At 40.6% G+C, this 22,683-nt stretch overlaps 1 protein-coding gene across 12 annotated transcripts in view; it reads right to left on the bottom strand.

Moving 5' to 3' along the window:
- Positions 1-22,683, bottom strand: part of BRSK2 (BR serine/threonine kinase 2) — a 298,090-nt gene that overhangs the window by 130,804 nt on the left and 144,603 nt on the right. For all 12 annotated transcript variants that reach the window (XM_077784246.1, XM_077784247.1, XM_077784248.1 and 9 more), the window contains exon 2: positions 19,192-19,286. In XM_077784246.1, the coding sequence (XP_077640372.1) occupies positions 19,192-19,286 (95 nt within the window). The remainder of the gene's footprint in view (positions 1-19,191; positions 19,287-22,683) is intronic.

Raw genomic sequence — 22,683 nt, 5'->3', positions numbered from 1 at the left:
GATTTTCTTCCCAAGTTTTGCCTCTGCTTCCATGCCACAGCTCCTGGCTATCATGGCTAATCCAAAGACACAATAAATTTACTACAAAGGGACTACTTTTCTTTTGTACATACTCATATAAAAAGCCGAGTACTACAAAACTTGTTCTGATATCAATCGAGCCTGAACTTACTGGCTAATTAATTTATTCCTGCCCATGTCAATGGGATTAAAACTTTGCCCAAGAACAGGAACAGATTTTAAAAATACAAAAGCAGTTATTGAAATATATTTCCATAACTCAACATGATAGCAAAACACAGGTGCTAGAGAAGAATCATCTGCTGGTAAGAAGTCAAACTTTATTTAAACTTCTGAAAAGGAGAGACTACAAATGCTGCTTTTATAGGAACAGTTTTTTAACAGAGGCCAAGTAAAAAAAAAAAAAAAGACAATCAACATTATGTGTTCATGCAGCATAGCCAGAATGAAGCAGATAGAAAGAAATTAAAAATAAATTTCAATACTATAAATTAAAAGATACCACAGAAGGTATGCAAATTGCATGCCACAAGGTCTTGTTTTTTGTTTACAAAGAATGTGTTTTCAGTTTGATGGAGAGGCATCATTACGGAGGGAATTTGAGGCATTTTAAATAGCAGAAGCACTCATTAAGTATTCATTTTTAACAGGAAGACTGAAAAAAAAAATTAAAATTAATGAGGAAGATGAAGTGTGGGGGGGGAACTTTGAAGATGACAGCTTCTTGCTAAAAAAAGACACACTTGATATTAATCGCAAGCGGTTCACACACATGCATTACTCCTAACTCCACTGCCACAGTGTCCAGCACCACTTCACAGCTGCTTCATGTTCGGATACTTGGCAAAGCAGACAAAGCACAGTGCTGCCCTCAGACACCACGAAAACAAAGATGGGGAGTAAATCACCAGGCAAAGGACATCTTTAACCCAGTTGATTAAACGTATCTGCAATAGCAACCATGGGAGACCCTCAGGAAGAGGTAGAACTGCAGTCTACATCAAAAGCTCAAACGGACTACAGTAATTTCTGAGTAGAAAAGCACAAGTATTCTTGTTGTACTGCTATAATGGATTTTCTGTAAACAAATGAAATTTTTCTGTGCCAATCTGTAGCTGACACATTAAAACAATTTAAGACATTTTACTTCTCTTAAAAAATCTGCTTGGCTTAAGACTTTGTGATCTGGACATCAGAGAGATCTCAAACATCCTTTCCTATCCCTGAATCTTAAAATAAGGAAGAAACCAAGTCACCTTTCCTTAAATACACACACAGGCTAGACTGCTTAATAGATGCACAATACGCAAGTTTTAGAAAATTCAGGCTAAATTCAGCTCTCAATTTGTTCTTCAGTATCCTTATAGAATAAAATAAAGTTTTGATTACTCCTGTAAAAATATTTGGTTGTTTTAAATGCTCATACTCTTGAAGAAGGGTCTGGGCAGCAAGGGGGTCAAGGTCAGGCTGGCTATAAAAAGTGATCATAACCAAGGACAGATGTGGGCAAGCCTTTGTTCTCTCTGGATCTCTTAGTATAGAGTAAAAACTTGGATCTGGAAAAGATTTTTCCAAGCTGAACTGGCAGTGGTAGAGCGGAGGGCATCCTGGACAAGTGTAAAATGGCTGAGACAAAGACGAGCAAGAGCATTAAAGCAGAAGTTACTGCAGTGAAACTGGAGTAACAGGAGTTGGATGAAGATGTCTGGAGGAAAGAATATTTGACTTTGCTGTTATTTCACACAGAATCTCCCAGAAGATTACTTCATGGTAAACACTTTCTCACTAGCATGATGCTTTTCTATATTGACCATTCCCACTGTCCCCTGTGAGTTCTTCTCCTGATCCAGAAGAACCCCTTGCAGAAGAGGTGCCCAGCATGCCAGACACACACATAACCCTGCTGAGGAACACCTTTCTGAAATTATGTCCGATTCTGTTCTAAAATCCACCGAGATCAGTGGCAAGAAATTCCTCAGAATTTTAGTGAGCTGTGGCAGGCCTACATAAAGCCTGAGCTCATTCAGAGGAGAACTAAGAAATTTTCATGCTGGGCAGAGATGTCTCAGCTAGCTCCAAACAAGCTGTCTAATGAGCCCAAGCTGAGTACTGCCCTGATATGACTCTCATGTTTCTGTCCCCACATGGGCACATGTAGAGCTAACTCAGGTGTCTCTGCATGACCCTGTATTGCATCATGCAGACATAGCCTAGCTGCTTTGTTGCTTTACAGCAGCAGTAACAGAACAGGCAGTTCACAACTATAGGATTATTTCTTACTAATATTTGTCCCTTTAAGGTTTGGCATTTTCAACAACTTTAAATGAAAATGGGTTGAAAATACTGCATGAGAATTCTCCTTTAGGACTCACTTGACCCAAATACACAGTTCTCTTGCTCTGAATTCCCCAGTATGGTGCAGGGAGATAAACTGCTCTGTTTCCTCTTTCCCTCTTGCCTTTTTTTTTTCTTTCTTTCATAATGCTGCATTGCAGGACCACATTTTCTGATTATCATGCAGTGTCTTATTTTGATTATCCTTTTCTCAAATTAAATGATTCTGGTAGTCTGAGAAAAATCAGGAAAGATCTGTCTCTTGCTCCGAGGGGGTAGGTAATGCCTTTCCATAATAGGTTAGCTTAAAAGCATCCATACAGCCAGAAAAGTGGCTGCACTTCAGGGGACTGCCAACATGACTATATTCAGACAGTGGCATGACAACACGGAACTAAAAAAAGCCGCAGCCACAGAAGTCCCCACTGTCGATGCAGTGACAGCATGAAAACACAATTTTCACTGGTTCAGCTTGCCTGGCGCAGGGTGAGAGGAACGAGCAAGGCTCTCTTCCCAACAGCAGTGCTGAGCTGGTATTGCGTAAGCATTTTCACAGTGCGGCTGGCACGGCTTTAAAAGAACCTCCTCTTGCTCCCTGTTGAGCATTCATTGACAATTCTGAGTAGCCAAATGACACAAGCAAGATTTAAACACTCCTATCATCCTTGCAGAGTAAGCACAGCCACGACAGGAATAATACCTGCTTTGGTTCTAAACAACTAACCTTCAGGTGTAAAAGCTTTACCTCCAGGTACCTCTACCAAGTAAGTAAGTTTCTGAAACAAGCAAATGGAAAATTTGGGTTTTTTTGGGGTTTTTTTTGGTGGTTTTTTGTTTTTTTTTTTTTTTTTACTTGCAAGCTTTGATTCTAATATTTGATCTACAAAGCATGGAGAAAAAAATCCCCAACAACAAACAAACAGGAAAACCTAAAACACCATTGGTTTTTACAGACACATTTAGAAGCAGAATCATACTGCAAAATTGGCTCTTCCAGCTCCTCAGGAAACCTGCACAAGCATCTAACAACCACAAGAACACTCAAGGTCACAGACAAGCTCTTTTTGAGAGAGAAGAAGCAGCTGCTTTCTGACTATAGTGATAAACTCTGCAAAGCAGAGCCTTGTATTGCAGATGAGATGACTGGGAGATCCCTAAATCAAATGGCTAACTATAAACATTGTACATAAATGAGAGCTTTATTGAGCCCTGTCTCTAAAATTCACACACAACAGGAGAGTTGAAATGGGAAAGCTGGTCATTGCTCTGCTTTGATGAATTGCTACACCAAGCCTACTCTTCTTATTTGGCAAACTGTTCAGTCCAGCTTTCAAGACCCCAAAACAACCAAGTGATAGGAAAGCACGGTTATAACTCCACATCAGTTCAGAAAAGGAGGAAAAGGCACCACTGGTTATAGTTTGCTTCCACCAAGCTACTCTTGCTGGCTCCATAATGCAAGAGCTTTACCAGAATAATACAAGAACATGTGGAGAAGAGTTCTCAATACTGTGGATACGGTGCATGTATCCACACAATTCTGGCAGAAACTCCTGAAGTCCCATCTCAGAACAAGAACAAAAGGCAGAAGGCACCTGAGAAGTACCTGCTTTGAGATCTCCTAAAGTTCAGAGCTGATATCTCCCAGCACACCTCTCCTTCTCCAGCTCAAGCTCAGGACCCTCTGAAACAGAAAGCACTGTCCTACAGTAGCATAAAGTGTAGCTGTAGACAGCGGGAAGCGCTGTATATCATAAAACAATGACCTGTTTCTGGCATCTGTTTTGTCGTCTTTTCCTATGAAAAGACACATCAGGCCAGACTGTGAGTTATGCAACCTGCAGTTACTCAGCTGTCAACTGGCTTTGACGGAAAACATCCCCAGCAGAGACTTCCCAAGGCGCTTAACGCTTGAAACAGAGCCCTGGGATAAAACAGAATGGAAGGAGGGACAGGTCACAGGTTAGTAAATGAGGAGGGAAAACCACAAATTAAAGAAAATTCGCTACAGGAAAATGAATGGCTATAAAACCTTGCAAGAGAATAGGTTTCCACAACAGTGGAAGGCTTAGCAGAGATGGAATTGCCACATGAAGCCCAAACAGTAAAAAAACTTCCTGGTAGTCCAGTTAGTCACTCACTGTATTTCTGACACTTGTGACATGAAGAACTACTTGGAAAGTCTGATCTATTATTTACACCAAAAAAAAAAAAAAAAAAAAAAAAAAAGAAAAAAAAAAAAAAGAAAAAAAAAGTAAGGCTAACAGAAAAGGATGAAATAGTCTGTCAGTTAAGTATATCATTTGTTCAACTTGAAGCAGAAGGTGAATGAAAAGGAAAATAATGGAAATGAGCTGTGGATATGTTATCAAACTAGAACTAGAGCACAGGTGAGACAGGGAGAGAAATTTTCCCTGTTTCTTACGGATGTATGAATACTGCAACAAAGAAAGGCAAAACTCAGTCTCAGCCTACTTCAAAGCTGAAACCTGCATGGTCTCCCTGCCAGCAGCAGCTCCAGGTTTTCTAAAGTAACCATTTATAATGTTGCAGCCTAGGACTACTAACATGAAAACAGAAAACTGGCCCCATTTTCCACTCATGCTAATTCATCATTATAGGGAATAATATAGAACAGAAATGCACTAAGTTTGCAGACATTTTAAACAAGTTTGATTGCAGAAAAATGCAAAAGCAAGTGAATAGAAAGAACACACAGAACCAAAGGCTCAGAGGCTGAACTATTCCAGGAAGAATAAAGTTCAGCCTTTGTCTGTGATTAAGTGGATGATTTTGCAAAGTTGGGCAGGTATCAAGAACTGGTTAACTGAGGGCGAGAGAGAGTTACAGTACAAAGTGAAAACAGAGCAGTCCAGGGGAGGAAAACAGCTGCCACAAAGTCTGTTTTCCCTTGGGTTTCCTCCTTAGCTTTTAGGCTAAATATATTTTTCAGCTAACCTATTCTGTGGAGCTAATTCCCTGAAAGTACTGGGAATCCACTAGGACTGCAGCCTAACATGCTGAGGGGCTGATGGGTCTGTACCTGTGCAGTGTCCTTTCAGAGTCTGTACTTAACAAACCCAAAAGAAGGCAGCCCTGCTGAAAGCATTGTATGCACATATTTACACATACCTCGTAGCAGATGGCCCCAAAGCAAGTGCCAGACTTACCAGGGTGTGTGCAACAGCAAAGAGCAATGAAAGGCAAATTACTACACAAACGGGGAAAAACGTGCCACCTTAGGTTTTGAAGCTGTGAATGGCTGAAGGACAACAGCCCCTCTGACACAATATTGTGACCTTTGCTGTCTCCAAAGCTGGCTTTCCATGAAGCAGTCACACATCCTCCATGGGAACTGAAGCCATAAAGGTACCACCAGATATAATTCACTGCATGTGTTCTATGCTGCAGTATATTTTAGGAATCCATTTATGGTCCATGCTACGTGCATATGGCTTTTTCAAAGGTGCAATTTCTAACCTATGCATACACATTTACAAGCAACCGATTACAACGTATTCCAATTCTACTCTAGTTTTCTCATCTATGTATTTTTGTGACTGCACTGCATCAGACCCATGGGGTGAATTCAAGTCTATGGGAAGAGATTAATTCACAAAGTTAATCTCTCCATGCAGTCCATGCCCTTTGGTGCTTTGGGTGAGACGTCAAGATCCCACAGGAACCTCTGTGTTCCCTCTCACATCACTGTGGCATGCACAGAGAGGGAGGTGCCCAGGAGCAAAGAACACTTAGCATAATGACTCAGATGGGTGGTCAGCAGTTTAAACCAGCCACTTGACGTTACTATAATGAGGATTCAGTTTAGCAGTCATTCTGCATGCATGGAAATCCGTCCCATTCCCAGGAAATCGCTTAAAGATAAAATGAACTAAAATCAAATCATCTGTTTGAGAAGAAGGAGGTTATGGCTTGGAAAATGCATAAAATGGGTGGAGTGAAAATGCCCATGGGTGAGTAAGAATTATTTATCACAGCAAGAGGATCAGGGAGCCTCTGAGCTTTATCTCAGGGATGACACAGCATAAAAAGGACTCCTGCAGAAATTAGCTGCAGTTCTGCTGAATCCAACAGGAGTAGAATCCTCTTATGATAACTCTGAGATTAAACTAGCATGTTTTATATGCATTTTGAGCCAAAGAAGTCTTGATTGAAAATTAATGAAAGGTATTTCCATGATGAGTAGCAGAATTACATCATATGCTACTTGTTCACCAGGCAATAAATATCTGTCATCTATTGTCTACTAAATCCATTGAAAAATTCCCACCAATACATTCTGATGCATCCAGGAGCAATCCTCATCATTCAACTACTACATCATTAGCTTCCTGAATCTCATAATGAAAACTAATTCATTGAAAAATATTCTCAGGAACATGCCTGTCTTATAAAATCCCAAAACACATTCTTAATTTCTATAAGGATTAAGTATAGGCTCTAAGATTAGGTTATCTAAACATCAACACATGTATTAAATCTATCAAGACAACCTTTTTGTTATGCCCTGAATTCTTTAATTCTGCTTGGCTGTCCCAAATCTCTCATTACATCGTGTGCTGCAGGTCTAGGCATTAGTACTCCTGACCATAAAAATAATGCCTGAAGTGCTGATATACCCTTACTGAGACATTGTAACTTTGAAAAACAATATCTGCATATGCAAATAAACGACCTGGTGATTCTGACTGGCTATTTACAGCACTTTATTTAAATCAGGCTGTGTTAAATTCTGCCCTACTGAAGGTCAGAGAGCAGGTATCAGATTATTAGACAATGATAACAGGATTGTGGCATCTTACTTCAGGTTAATAATGCACACAACCCCTAGCTTTAAGTTCAAAAAGCTTTTGGAAAAAAGATGAAAGTTTCTAAGGCATATATGTGAGTAGTAGAGTCTCACAGCTAAAGGTCTGAGGATACAGAACTACCAGAGGGGGTTATAGTTGTAAAGAAGGATGGCTGTGGGGTAATCTAAGGAGTCACACATCGAGAACTCAATCAAAACAGGAGAATAAAATCATATTTGCAGCAATAGGAGACAATTATAGCAATAAGGAAGAGATTAGGAATTGTATGAATGATATTGCTGTTCAAAAAATGTGTAAAAATACGAGGAGAGAAACCAAGCATTTCTAATGATCTGCACCTGGAAAACAAGTGGAAGATAAATAGAAACTGTAATGAAAGGGACAGCTGGAGGGATGATAGACGATGGAGGTCAAGTCTCTGTGAGAACCAGCAATTTGAGAGAGTGAGAAATGAAAGAGTCAGAAATAGCAAAGACCTCTTTAGAAGTGCAGTGAAGATATGTCAATATATTAATTATTTAATCTATCGTCTGCTAGCTGTTCCTCAAACTATACCCACAGAACTTGTCTATATCTAGAATTTGATTTGTATCTAACACTTAAATCACAGAAATACAGTTGTCATGTCCTTTATTCCAGTCCAGTGCACTTGTGATCTTACTTCCAGTGTTACCTCTCACAGACCTCACTCTCAAGTTGCCAGGCAGGCTCTAAGACAGCATTCCTCCATTGCCTGCTAATGTGGTCGCTCTCTTGTTGGTATTCAAACCAAAAATGAAATGTGATCATTACCATGAGTTCCTTTAGGCTGCTTAAGCCTCAGTGTCCCCTCAGTAAAACAGCCTTTGAACCAGTACTAAACCCACTTCTTGCTATATTTATTTTCAGCTGTTGAGACCCCCATTTTTTGTATGCTAGCCTGTTGATTCTCAGTTTTACACATCAATTATGATTTTGCTGACCCTTTTCATACTAAATTTTTGTTGCATGACTCCTAACTTCACTGATCAGTTGTTTCTTCCATAAGGCTGCAACATACACTACTGTTTCCACAGCTCCAAAGCGTTTCTTTTTATCTCCTTTATATTTTTAAAAAATTGCTCTAAGTCTTTATTTGGTGACTGACACAAGTTTATTTATTACTTGGAAGCAACAGCCACAATAGCTGGTCAATCTCTCTCCTCACATCTGCACTGGGGTTCAGGTTAGATACAAGGGATGAATTAAACCACTCGGAGTGTAATGTAGCACTGAAAGAGCCTGTCCAGGGAAGCTGATGAATCTCAGTCCCTTAAGGTTTTCAAAACCAAGCTGGACAAAGCTATAGCTGACCCATGGCAACAGCAGTCCTTGTCTGAGTGGGAGGATGGACTACACAAACCCTCAGAGGTACCTTCCAATCATTGTTTCTATGATTCTGTACATTTGTCCAATATTTCAATCCTGCACACTCTAACAATCTGTCTGTCTTAGATTTCTTCATCCTTAATTTCTTCATCTCCTCTCTTCCTGAGGCAGTATGTCATCAGCCCCAGACTTGACATTTGAGAGTCTGAACCCTGGCTCAATCTGTATTGAGCTGCATCTGCAGCCAAACAAACGCAGAGAAACACTAAATCATTGGTGTCTGCCAAAAAAACAGATCAGTTAGCAGGAGGGCAAAATGAAAAACACACCCTTCTGGTGCACCAGCAGCAAGTGGCTGTTGCCCAGCATCAAGCAGGTACCATGTCCTCAGGTACTGCTAACTGGTGCTTTTTCCTAAAAGTGTTCCCACCACTATCAGCCTTGCACAGCTATGCACGAAGGCAAGGACACAATTTCTCTTCAAAAATGAAAGATTTGATGTTAACAAATCTCTGAGGGGTTTTTTTACTGTTATAGGCAGTATTTAGATCTCTTTCTACCAGCTGCTGGATTTCCATGTCAATCCCTCTGAAATACATCTTTTAATTCCGATATTCTACTGGATAGTTTACTACCCAGGCACCTTGTCTGCTATACTGGGGATATTCTGCTACTACAGAGCAACCAAATCTCCAGTTGGACTGCACAGCTGCCCAGAAGGGGGCTGGTACTCTGAGGTATCTCCACAGGACTACTTCCTAGTCCAAGTTCCTCTGTGGCTGCTAAACTCACAGTTTACACTCCTAGAGGAAAAAGAAGTGAAAACACAACCTGAAATGACTGTGAGAACAGCTGTGTGCCACGCTGCCCTCTGTCCAATGACCTTAGCCATTTGTTCTTAAGTAAATATTTTTATTTTCTGGATTTGATAAATCAGGGATTGATTTAAGAAGTAGAAATGAGGAGAAAATGAACCCATAATACCTAGAGGATAATATGTACTCTCTTACTCTGTGTGTCTTTCCTTTGGAAGTGCTGCAGTGGATGGTGGGGGACAACAGGAGGTTAGCAAAGGACAGAAGGGATTTAGGAAGGAAATTCAGGGGCAGCTGAGAGAGCAGGAGTGAAGAGGGGAAATTCATCAAAGAACAGAGATAAGAATATTAGACTGAGGGGATTTATTTTAGGGTATTAGGAAAGAAATATAAGAAGAAAGATCTCTAAAAAAGAACTTTATGCTAAAGTATTTTACAGATGGAGGACATTTCCCTCTATTGTCAGCAAGTTCTTTCTGCTGGACCATCTGCACACACACAGATCTAGAAATGCACACCAGATTTGAGACCACAAAGCAATAGTAAATTCCAGTCTATTACAAGGATCCATGGTGACAGATTTCTGATAGTGTAACCAGACTTCCAGAACACTGTAAAATGTAATCAAATCAGGAATTCTTATAAGGCAACTATATTTTTGTATAATAACTGTTGAAAATCTGCTTCAGATACAGTGAAGAAAACTAGCAACACAATCCCCATCTCCTGATACATTTGTTATAACGGTTTTTGCATATTCTGGTGACTCCTCTTCATTTTAGATCTTCTAGTCTTGATTACAGTTGATATACAGAGCTCTACAGAAGGGTGCAAAAAGCTCTTAGGAACTGGAGGAATAAACTAAAACTCACAGCCCAACTCCTTATGAAAAGACTTGAGATGAAGCATGGATTATACATAATGCTATTATTTATTTCCTGTAGCTATGCCTGCATTTGAAACTTACAGATGATAAGGAATGTTTGTCTCCTGGACCAACAGGAAACCCAAAAGTAGGAGAAAAACTACAGTGCTGCATTCTGTTGTTGTGTTACACCTTGCATCAGTAACATTTCCTCACAAGTTTCCTACTCAATGTACAGAAGAGGAGGTACTTGGAGAGCTGCAACATAAGAATGTTTGTGTCTGTGGTATATATGCCAAGAACAGGAACAAATGATCCTGTTTTGTAGGCCAGATCCTTCTTGAGTGTTGACAGCTATTCACTCCTGCATTACCAAAATGTTCTAAAACCAGACTTTAAATGTGTTCATTTTAGCATAATCTGGAGCTCCAGTCACAAATGTCCTGAAAGGGTAATGATTTTGGTTGCCTGATTTTCACCAAGTGTTCTTGAAAAAGACAGCCTGCACCTTAGAATTTCTTGCCACTTTTAGAAGTCACTGTTTCTACTGGAGACAAGGCATGATGTTACAAAAGAGATGTTATTGAGCAATGGCTGCATGCTGAGAGGCTGCAAGAGATGCACAAATTCAAGATTAAACTCAATCTCACCTTCCCTATGGTTTGTAGAGGATTAAGGTAACATCTCCATTATCCCTCACACAACACAAAGCCTTTGCTGCTGCCTCCACATGCAGCTGAGCACAACATGTTCCATTACACCACAGGACTCAAGAATACCAGGTGTTCTGACAAAGCAGCAATTTCTGCTCCCACGTTGGAGAAAAATCAACCATGCTATGTCTGCAATTTTTGTCACTGTGTGGTAGCTAGGCTTGGGCTCTCTCAGTATTGGCACACCTGGAAAATTCTCTTGGAGTTGGATGTGAAACATCATTTTGAACTAAAACTCAGGAGTCTCCTGTGTGTGGTGTGTGCATCCACAGCAGGGAAAGGCAAACAATGGTTTATTGCTACAAAAGGGCTCTTCATGAACAGACCAATGTGTTAAATCCAGGCTGGCTGTGGATACAGCATCTCAGGATGCCAGAAGGCAAGGCAGCAAGTTCAAAAATAGCACCTGGTAAAAGAGAAAATGCTCAAATACCTAAAAACTCACCACTACAGAGATCAACATGCTCTAACAGCAGCAGAGCAAACCCACAGCACAGTGCACCGAGCTCCATCTGACAGCTCTGGAACTAACAGTTAATTGCACTGGGATTGGGCCTTCCCAGATTTTTCCTAAATTTGTGCCAACTACTTAATAGCACAAACTGCAGGGAATAGACTGAGTGAGGCCTGATTTATACTTAACAAATGATCCACAAAATGTTCATGTTGGACAGAAGCATGCAAAACAAACAGGAAGAGCCTGTATCCCCTAAATGACAGTGCAATGGCAGTTCTTGGCTCTCAGTTGTACCAGTTAAACATGCATTAAGTGACTTTTTTTTGAGCTGGGAAACTCATACACTAAGCAGTGCTAAGAAATGCTTCTTACAGAAAGGTTGTGCAGGCATACAAGGCACCATCCAGTTGTTTCAGCAAAAATTTAAGATAATCTTTGAACAAAGCCTTTACTCAAGTGATTTGCCTGCTACATACAGGAATAGCCTACATCCCTTAATAGGCATGGATCAGTCTACTGATATTTATGGTGTTTATTCTACATGATAATGCAGAATACCTGAACCAACTGTGGTCTCAGTCAACCTACTGGAGGATTTATGTCCTATTATTGCTAGAGCTGTTCTGATGCCACTGGTTCTCTTTCCAAGATGAAAGAGAGAAATAATTAAAAGTCTTCCAGAGAAGATTCTGGAATGTGAAATACAAACCCATATAAAATAGAGTTATAAGTTTTTTCACCTGGGGTTCCCCTTGCCTCTCAGGGTAACTCTACTGCTTGTCCTTCTCCCAAAAAATGAGCCTCGAGTCTGACAACAGCTGAGGATCCTGGTGCCTTCTACCACTCCCACATGTGGTGTAGGGACACATCTCTCTAGCTGGGGATGGGGGGTCTGCCCCAAAGCTGTGGACTCTTGGAGCCTGTCTCAAGGCTTCCAACATCTTGGCATGGTAATATTGGAGTCAGAGGCAGTAGGAGTCCTGAACAGGCAGGACTTTCAGGGTCCCTGCTGGGGAAAAAGCAAAAAGGACTCCTCAACAGCCTGCTACAAATACAGAGACAGTTAAAAAGAAACCTAGACTTTGATATATTAGGAGTTCATTGAGACGAAGTTATTTCAGAGAAAACACTTCAGCCAACCAACATCTTTTGATAAAACTAAGCTTTGGCAATGGAAGAGGAGAATTCACAGAAGCTTTAGAAGGGAAAGCAACGCGAAGTTAAACTATCATCAGTCTCACCCCCAAGTGCAAGGACAGTGCAATTACAGTGGAAACAGTCAAAGCTGAACAGAAAGGGATTTTACAGGCTAATTATTGACAGAAGCTTCACAGGTGGATGAGGACTGGAATACTGTGCACATTTAGATGTATCATCTCCAGGAGCAGTTACTTCCCATCTAGGCATTATAGCTATGATCAAGTGAAATGAATGTAAAAAGCACTCCCTGAGTTCAGCTAGCTCTGGTCTGGGCTGATGAGGGACATTTACTGCTGTGTGACCAAGCCAGCACACAAGGGTGATAGACTGTCTGTGTCTATATGTTTGCACACACAAGGCCGTGAGTAGAACATGTTAGGTACAATAGAGGTTTGAGCTAGACTGCCGTAATACAAATCAAAAGTAGGAAGAAAAAGGCCAATTATTTTAATAACTTGCCCAAATGCCTCAATTGATCATACTAACTTTAGAAAGCAGAAGGCACTATGCACACTTGACAGGTTTGTTCCTCTGACAGGTACATCATGTGCTCATGATTCCTGTCTGATTCCCTTCTTTAAGAATACCTCTGGGTTCCTTGTATGTGTGGTGGAAAGTGGAGGCGAAGAGTCATTCTCTGAAGGAAAACACAATTACCCAACTTCTTTAAATGCTCAAACAGATGACAAGGGAACAGGCTTTCAATACTCCCCACCAGCTCCAGTTTAAAACAAAACACTGTGCATTATACATTCAGTAACAGATCCCTAATCCCAAACTCCCTCTAGCAGGAAGGAGCCAGGGGGAAAAAAAAGAGTCCCTTTTATTTTGCCTATATTTTTCATATTGCAAGATGCTTTTTTATCTCATTGAGCTCAGAAGAGAGACTTGCAGACAGGATGCTGTGCTGTGCTAACTGGGTTGCTACTAGAATATGAACAAGGGTCACAGATGCAGGGGCTAAGCCTGCGTTTTTGCACTCCTGGTCTTTGATGGCTGCCAATCATTCCTGCAGTTTGTTCACTGCATATGCACGTCACACACTTCTAATCTGCTCTCTCTTCCAGGGCTAAAAGCTGGCAAGCATGTGGTAATGCTCCAGGTTAAAGATAAACCACAATGAGGATGAGAGTGTGTAAGTGTGAATATATTCATTTATACATTGAAACCTACATGTTCAACAGCAAGTGAAAATATGAGCATGTACATGCTTTGGGGAGATTTAATTTCCTTTATCCTTTCATCTTTTTTTTTTTTTTTTTTTGGTCACAAGTACAAGGTCCTCTGGGCTATTTTCTTCTCACAGAAATATGCCAGCCAATTAGAAGAATAATAGATGAGTGTCAGCAACTTAGCACAGTGCTCCTTAATCAGGAAGTCCTGGAAAGTTTGATTAATTCTTTAAAACCTTTTTCTTGGTACTTCTTTTTAATAAATGGAAATAATTCCCCTACCATTTGCTATTTTAATATAACCACCTCCAAAATCTTGTATGCCAATATTCTAGAGTATTTTAAATGTATTTCACTGAGGATGTCCCACAGCCTTGCCTCTTCATTCATTTGTGCACAATGCTAGAGGTACTCAGTGGGATTCAGCAACAGCTTAATGCCATTTCCACTGCAATCAATAGCAAAACTCCTAAATACTTAAACTGGGAAACAATTAGGCCACTATTGAATACATCAGAAAAAATATTGATTTGGTGGAATTGAGGTTTAGTGTTGTGGTGAGTTTGGCTTTGTTAGTGTCAGGGAAACTGCCCTTGTGATCAAAGCTGAACTTGAACCAACTTCAGTCCACTTCTACCTCAGATTTAACTTCTCCCTGATGCTGTTGTGATATTCTGGTAATGATTTCTGTAGAGCAGCCTGCAGTCAGCAGTTGAGGACAGCCAGGTCACCCAATATCACAGTCTATTCTTTTAAAAGTCTGAAAATAAGGTATTCCAAGCACAAGCTGCTATTCTCAAGTATTGCCTTCCCTAAATTCACTTGGGGGAGACTAAATTTCTGCTTCTACAGAAAACTTGTACAAGTGCATTTCTCTATGTCCCAGACAGAGATATGGGACTTCTCACAGATTTGAAGTGTGTGATTGAAATTCCCAGTTTCATGGATTTTCAGGCCAGAGAGGCTGTTGCATTGATCTAATCAGAGCTAATTCATAGATAGCACAGATCAGGAAACCAACTACTTCCTGCTTCAAGTCCAGCATCTGAAGTTGAACTAGGATCTTGGTTTTTAGGAAAAAAACACTGCAGTGCAAGATGAAGTTTAGTTGTCTTTCAGGAGAAAAACTCACTAGAGCTTTGGGTGGCTTGTTCCAATTAGTAACTTCATCCAGTGGTCAAACAGGCCTAGTATTTCGATATATAATTGCTATTGTATTTCTACCTACAGCTTACAACTATTAGTTTCCAATCAGTTTTTTACACCCAAGACTGTAATATCCTCTGTTATCACATGCCTATCCCTCTTTATCAGCATTTACAGACTACAATCAAGCTATGTCTTAGCCTTCTTTTTAATAAACTAAGTCCCCTGAGTCTTATAAAACACTGCCTCTGATTGTTTTCTTACTCTCTCAGATACTGCCTAAATTGTGCCCAATTTCTAAACTTTTTTCCTTGAAGAACAGCCATCTTAACCAGACATGCTGCATTTTAGCAGTTTTTGCAACAATGACATCTCTTACATTACTTTCTGTAGCAAAAGAGGGAAAAAAAGAAAAAAAGGAAGAAGTCACAGAATGGAAGGGAATGAAGAATTAATGGCTTAAAAAGAGACAAAAGAACAACTGAATGAAAATAGAGAGAGAAGGAAAGACTCTAAAGTAGGATGAGGTAGCAGAGAGATAAACAGTTACTGAGGCAGAAGCTCAGGAAAAAGGAAGAAATGATGAACAGACCATGCAAAGCAGTAGTTATTTACAAGTATGCTTCTGTAAGTTATCCTGTCAGTTCCAAGAGGAAGTGACACTCTATTCTCCTACCTATCCTTCCACTCAATTATTCCAGGCAATCAGGGATCTCCAATAGTGATTGCTGCAAGACCTTCTGTGGTTAGGAACACAGAGAATTACATGCAGAATTTTTTGGAAGCAGAGCTCATCAGGCTTCAAGATACCAAACTGACAGCCTCCCCAAAACTCACCACCTGTGATACAAGTGAGCTCCACAGCAGTGGGACTGCTTTTTTTCCCCAACCCCTGCTCTAGAAATACCTTCCTTGCTTCAAGACCAGCACTGGAGGTCACTGGAAGAAACAAAAGGCACACTGGCACAGGCTCACATATGGAGCTCTGGGCTCCAGTTATCAGGCCTGGGACATCTGTGGCTTTCTGAGGATGCCTGCATGTTCAAGTAATTAGACCAAGGCCAGCTGTCCCCTTCTCATTCTTCACCCTTTATGCTCCCATTGCTTCTACTACTACTGCCTGTCCAAACAATCATTTGTCTGATGGATCACCAATGAGCAGGTTTTTTGTTGTTGTTTATTCTTTGGAAGGCAGGAGTGGAAGACAACTGGTGAGACAATGAAGAGCAGAAAGGACTTTTCTGAGTATATCCCATGAGACACCTCAGTGTTTCCAAATGAGCTTTTGCCGTATCAGAGGAAATATTTGCTTTAACCTTTATATTCTGAAGTCATAAACTCCAAAAGCTTATATTGGTACTGAAAATGCAACCATCAATAGAGAACCTGGCTGCTCAGGAAACCTTACTGCTTTATAGACAACTCTGGTATTCTGTCAGTGGACTGTATGTAATTCAAGGAACTTAATGAACCATATTTCCATCTCGAGACACTCCCTGTAGCACACTGCTTTCAGAAATCTTTCCTGCCAGTTTGTGCTAGAGCAAGCCAGAAGTACTATGGGGCACAAGTCTCCACATCAGCGGGGTTTCTGCTGAAGAAACCCAGTGAAGCTTTTACCAGTTGAGGGAAGGCAGGAGTGAGAACAGAACCTACCCTTTTCCCTCAACTGTGAAATTACGTATGTGGCTTTGCCCCAAAGACAAAGAGAGGCCCAAGCTGGAGCTGGAAAAGGAACACTGCTCTCCCAGCCTGCATTTAGCACCAGGGCATGACAAAGCAAAAGGCTGTGTGTGCACTGAGCAGCCCCATCCCTTGACAGGGCAGTGAGTGCCTGGATGATACATTTACTGCAGCCCGTGCTGCATTGTGCCTGCCCGTGCATCATCTCCATAGCAGCAGTTCTGCTAATTGAGACCAGCTGCTACAATTCCAAATTCTTCTCTCCAGAAATATCGATACTACAACGTTATGATTAGAAAGCACTTTACCAAATGCCTCTCAATTCTGCACATCTCAGATGAAGAGCAGCTGCAGAGAGAAGGGACCGTTCCCTGAATATACAGAATAAAACACTGCAAAAACACTGGAGAAATGAAGGCTACAAGAAGCAAGTCAAAACAGAATAATGATGACAAAGAAAGCAGCCTGCTGTATATGCTTCTGCCTGTCACTTTAGATGTTGAAAGCACCGTGAGCAGACTTTTTCCTTATGCTCTAGGATAAATGGCCATAGCACTGCACTGTTACAGCTTCATGTGGCAGGTGTGCATGTTTGTCAGATCCAGCTTTTCTGTCCAAGGAAGAATTAAAGCAAAATCCATGAATCTGGGCTTGGCTTGGAAGAGTAGCTGTGGTCTTGAATCATTTGGCTCTGGGGGATGCTCTGCACAGCCCACTGGCAAAGAAAGTCACTGGAACTGATAGGCTTGTGGGAAGACATGCAAAGTAGGAATGCCACCACACCACAATGACTTGGCCACACTTTTGGCTATCTCCCTGTGGCTGCTGGCTCCACACAGCAAGCTGGATGCTTCGTATTGGTTACCCTGGGATTGCCGAAAGCTGCAAGCACTTTTCCCCTTCAGGAAGACTGGATTAAATTGGCTATCAATATTCTAAATTCACTTAGAAGTCTCAGGGCCTGTCTGTGACCATCAGGCAGAGGGCATTCCTGAAAAGACATCTGGTTACTGAATTTATGTAAGAACTGGGCAAACCACTTCAATTCCATCTGTTATCCCAACCTCCTGAACACAGAGAACAGAATCCTTGAAAGAGAAAATCTCACAAAGAAGGATCTGAAAATGAGAACCACAATGGAACGTGTAATTTCCTCCTGAGAAAGATGCTGTACAATCTTATAGAAAATGTGGCACACTCCAGCATGTGGCTGCGTAAACAAGGGCCTAATACACCATTTCATTACTCAGATTTCATACTACAACTGAGGTAATGTAACACAGCTAAAGCAGAGAGATCGCTTTGCCATGCTAAGTGATCTGCCTCCTACTCTGAAAATGAGTGAGGTAAATAAAGTGTTTTATATAAATACCAGACAGTTTTTCTTCACCAAACAAAATACTCAAATTTTTGAAAAATATTCCTGTTGTTTTGCTCCAGAATGTATTTGGTACTTAGTGGCCCATTCAGATTTTACCATTTATATAGTTCTCTTACCTATTTCACTTTCTAACTTTCAGTCTACATTAGAAGTCTGCTTGAATCCACAGTACTGCAGGAGAGGGGATACATCAATGAAATTCCAGAAAGATAAAGTCCAACCATGTTACAATTGAGTATAAACTTTCAGAATCCTTGTCTGAAAAAAATATAAATTTATATTTTTTTTGTGTAGCACTCACTGACTGCATATTAGCTTACACTCCATTTTCTTTCTGCTCTGAGTAAGGTTGCTATACTTACTTGTGCTGGGAAACAGCTGACACAGAAGTCCATATGGAGAACAGGAGTGTAAAGATGAGCTTATATAGAGAAGCTCTGTGCTTATATAGGGAAGTCACCTCAATAAAGTGCTCAACACTGCACGCAAACATGTTAGCGTAATTTGCAGGTGACAGTGTGACGGAATTCTGTTGATTGCAGTGCAGTTGTGTTCCTTCCCATCAGGCTGAATTTAGCCTCTCTAGTCACCAAATCACATGAATAAACTGCTATGCATACATTTATTTTATTTTTAGGTTTCCAAGATCAATCAATGACATTCATGTGAGGAGAATCACAAGGCTAGGTAAAAAACAAACTAAGCTCTTCTGAACACTAACAGTCATTGGGACTTGTCAGGACACTTTGATGGTTTCCAATGGCACAGCTCTGTGGACAGCAGCTTTAAGCAGTCATAGACCTTGGCACATCAGTCATCACAGAGAACCCATGCAGCAGAGCAAGCAGTAGGACTATTCGAGTAACAGATCCACCAGGCCCTGTTAAAACTCCATACTGACATTTGTACACCTCAGCCTGCAATGTACCACAATGACACTGCTGTAGTGCTAAAAGGCAGGTGCCCAACATACACTGGCCCCAGCAGAGAAGCACCAACTCTGCAGCTGACTGTTTATTTTGTGCACAAAGCATAGGCATTCTCCCATTTCATTTCAGCTGCCCTCGCCTCCCCCATAACTAAATTATTGTTATTATGCTCCGCATAATCCTGGTACTGACAGGGATGTTTGTTATACATAATTAAAGATATTAATTTTGCATGGAACAGAAGACACGGAGCCAGGAACTTAATCTTTTTTTTAAATTTTCCATTAGAAAATTACCTTCATTAGCACCGACTCACTGAGCTTCTCTCTGTTGACAATTTTTATCGCGACCTTCTGACATGTGACACAGTGAACCCCCAACTTCACAAGCCCTGCAGGAGAAACAAAGCAAAATAGAAAGGAAGAATTGGTTAGAGGTTGAGGTTAGTTGTCAAGGGTTTTCCTTCTAGAACACCATCCAGCTGTTGACAGCTTATATGCAAACATATTCCTATAGTACCTCCTCCAGCCAGAAAAGGTCTTGTGAGTAAAGGAGACCCTTTAGCCCACACTGTGGCCATTTGGCAGTGAAGCCACCAACATTGCTGATGCTCCTGAAGTTTCTGCCACTAAAACTGTGGTTTTGTTGAAGCACTGTAGCCCAGCTCTCACCACTCAAAGTGTGTTCTATCAGTAAGAAGTTCTGGAAATTGAACCACACTAAGTGCTTTTGCTGACACCTGACATCAACAAAAGCTTGGAAATCAACAAAACTAGATGGTCAAATGTTTGCAGCAAAAATAGATGGTCAAATGTTTGCTTCTACACTTCTCTAGCTCCTTCCAAAGTTTCCATGATCACAATAAAAAGACATTAATTATGGCTTCGCTTAGTGTTTTAATTTACCCTGCTGGATAAAGTTAATACTGTGATGAATGCCATTGTGGTGTGGAGGAGCATCAGTATCTGCTGCTACAATTCTAAGTTCTTGTTTGTTATTACTTATTATATTCTTGTTCTCAAAAAAACTGATTATATTGGCAAAAGGATGTGAGATTCCTGACAAGATTAGGATGTCTGAACTATCATCAAAATACAGAACACCAAGTCTTAAAAGAGAGAGCTAAGTAACATACATGAACCACCATCTTCTGCAAAATTTTCATCTAAGTCTGGTGACTTACATGAAGTTACATTGAGATACCTCCCACAAGTGAGTTCAAGATGGTCCCTTGAGCTCTCAACTCTATTGCCATAAAGAAAATTTGTAGCTGGCAAAGTTGTTCTTCATAGGTTATTCAAGTGAGATTTTGTTTGCTTCAGGTTTTACTCTTGTCTAACATGCACATACAGCACACCACCTGATGGGCTGGATACCATCCCACTCCACACACTACATGCCAAATTGCCATTTAGGTTAATTCAGTTACAACTGAACTAAAAAAGAAATGGCACCTTTCCTGTGTCACTAAGACCTGCTGTGTTTTGCAGGGCATTTATGAACAATGACATCAAACAGCAGAAAAAAGACTAACTTAGTTCCCAGCTCCTAGGCTAGGTTGGAGTTAAGAAGTCAATCCCATCCCCTAATGCAAAGCACAAAGCCAAACACATTGCTTTATCTGGAATTTGAGCACTACAGATTTTCAGACTAGTGAAACACACTGAACATAGGACTTCACGTGCCTTACTGAGGGACAAATAGATTCTTGCCTTACAACAAACTGGGCCCAATTAAGTGAACTAGAGTTTCATCAGGGACTTCAGCAATCTTCTGCAGGTACCTGTCCATTCTTTTGCTATGCAGCTAATCTTAAATTTGGCATTATTAATCACTGTTTAATTATGTGGAGAAATAAAGTCCCAACTTGCTTCCAGTCACATTCTTTTATGGCATGCTCAAGTCTTCTGGATATTTCCAGCCACATAATTTCTCAGCCTCATCTGGTTAAATGCTGACATCCTCACTTTCAGCCATGACATAAACAAGCCACAAAAATTAAGAATGCAGTGCACTGACAAATCCATTTGAAACTGTGTACAGCAATAGCGTGTCTTCTGCCTGAAGCAACTGAGAAGCAGAGCTGGGGCCAGATGTGGTGATGTCCAACCACACTCATTCTTCTCTCTGCATTTTTCCTATTTAATTTGTAATATCAACCAAAACACCTCTGCCTCTATGTTCACTGTTCAGAGCACCTGCAGCCTTACTTATGCTTCTTCCCTTTGGCTTTGGTTCGTGTTTGGATAGAGGCTACTTAGCACCACCCTGTTGAAAGCGTGCACTGTTTCAAGCTGTGCTGATTGCTGCCTTCCTGTTTCTAGGACAAACCTTACATCGCTCTCGCAGCACAATGACAGCACTTTTTACATTGCTCTTAGTTACACTTACAAATCTCAGCAGAACTTCTAAATCAGTCCTTTATATTTGACTCCCAGGATTTGTGGCTCCGTGTTGTACTATAAAGTGGCACAGACCAATTATTTTCAGAGGTCAGTAAGGGTGAGAAACAACTGCTCTCCAACTGGTTCTTCACTAGTGATATATCAGACTTCTTATATGTCACACTTCAGGGTTTTATTTCGAATCTTGTTGCTCCCAAATCAAGACAGACACATTCTGTCTGACTGAACGTGGCTGATTTGTAAACTATTTTTCTTTTGTCCTCCCTCAAGCACCCTGTCATTGAGCCCTAGAAGGGTTTAACCATGAGTTTCTGGAACACTCTCATGCTGCACAGGGTACCTTCACAGTGTCCTTTGTCCTTGTAGCTATTAACCTACCACAGAAACTCAAAAATTAAGATTAAACTATTATGTTTACTCCAATAAAAAGTTAACCAACTGTGAGAAGACACCAAAAACTTGGTAAAAATAAAACTGGTACTGAGTCACACTGATTTTATATTGAATTAATTTCATTGACCTCAAGAAGTCACTCTTGATTTACGCTATGGTATCAAAGGACAGAATGAGAAAACATGCAAGATTTAATGCATATTTTCTCTTCTCCTGATTTGCATTTTAAAAATCAAGAAAAGAAATGCACTGTCATTGCTATCTCTTTTGTGGAGACAGAAATTTTAGACAACCCTCTGAACAGCCCAAGACAGCATTTTTCAATGTACTAAATTCACTGAATGTAATTCTAGGATAAAAAATAAAAACATCACTATGCCTTGCTTCCTCCCTTCTCTCTTGACTATATCCTTTTGACATTTGCATGCCAGGCTAAGCAGAAAAAAAAATCAAACCAAAAAACCCAAACCCTCTTGGTAAGTCCATCTATAGGATAACACTCCTCTCCTGCTACTATGAAGAAAGCCTAATTGAGCTGAGGCAGGAAGGGCTTGTCCTCAGGACTTCTGTTTCTGTCCTGTAATTTCAGTCAACTAAGGAACTACACAATTGACATGAGATGACAATGTGGATTTGAGGTCCTGTGGGCTTCTGATTCTTAAGGAGCCCTTTGACTGACAGAGAGAACACAAACCATTCAAGATGCATTATTTATCTACATAATAACAGACCTTAGAGAAAAGAAACTATGTGAATAAATTGCTAGGCTGTAAGTGAAATAATGGAAGTGGCAGAAATGCCTGCTTGGAAAAAACTGCCCAAGGTGTGTTTACAGAGTTGTGGAAGAGGTGGTGAATCTTCCATTTTTTCCTCTTCTGTATATGCAGCTGTTAATGAGCACTTCAGAGCTATATAAATGCTCTTCCAATACAGATGTGTCAATGAGTTAGGTACTTATTTGTAACGCTTATCTACACAGTCAGGCCAGCA

This window comes from Lonchura striata, chromosome 6 (genome assembly GCF_046129695.1).
Source record: "Lonchura striata isolate bLonStr1 chromosome 6, bLonStr1.mat, whole genome shotgun sequence".
NCBI lineage: Eukaryota > Metazoa > Chordata > Aves > Passeriformes > Estrildidae > Lonchura > Lonchura striata.
The sequence above is the reverse complement of the archived record's forward strand: the minus strand, read 5'-3'. Positions and strand labels throughout refer to the sequence as shown.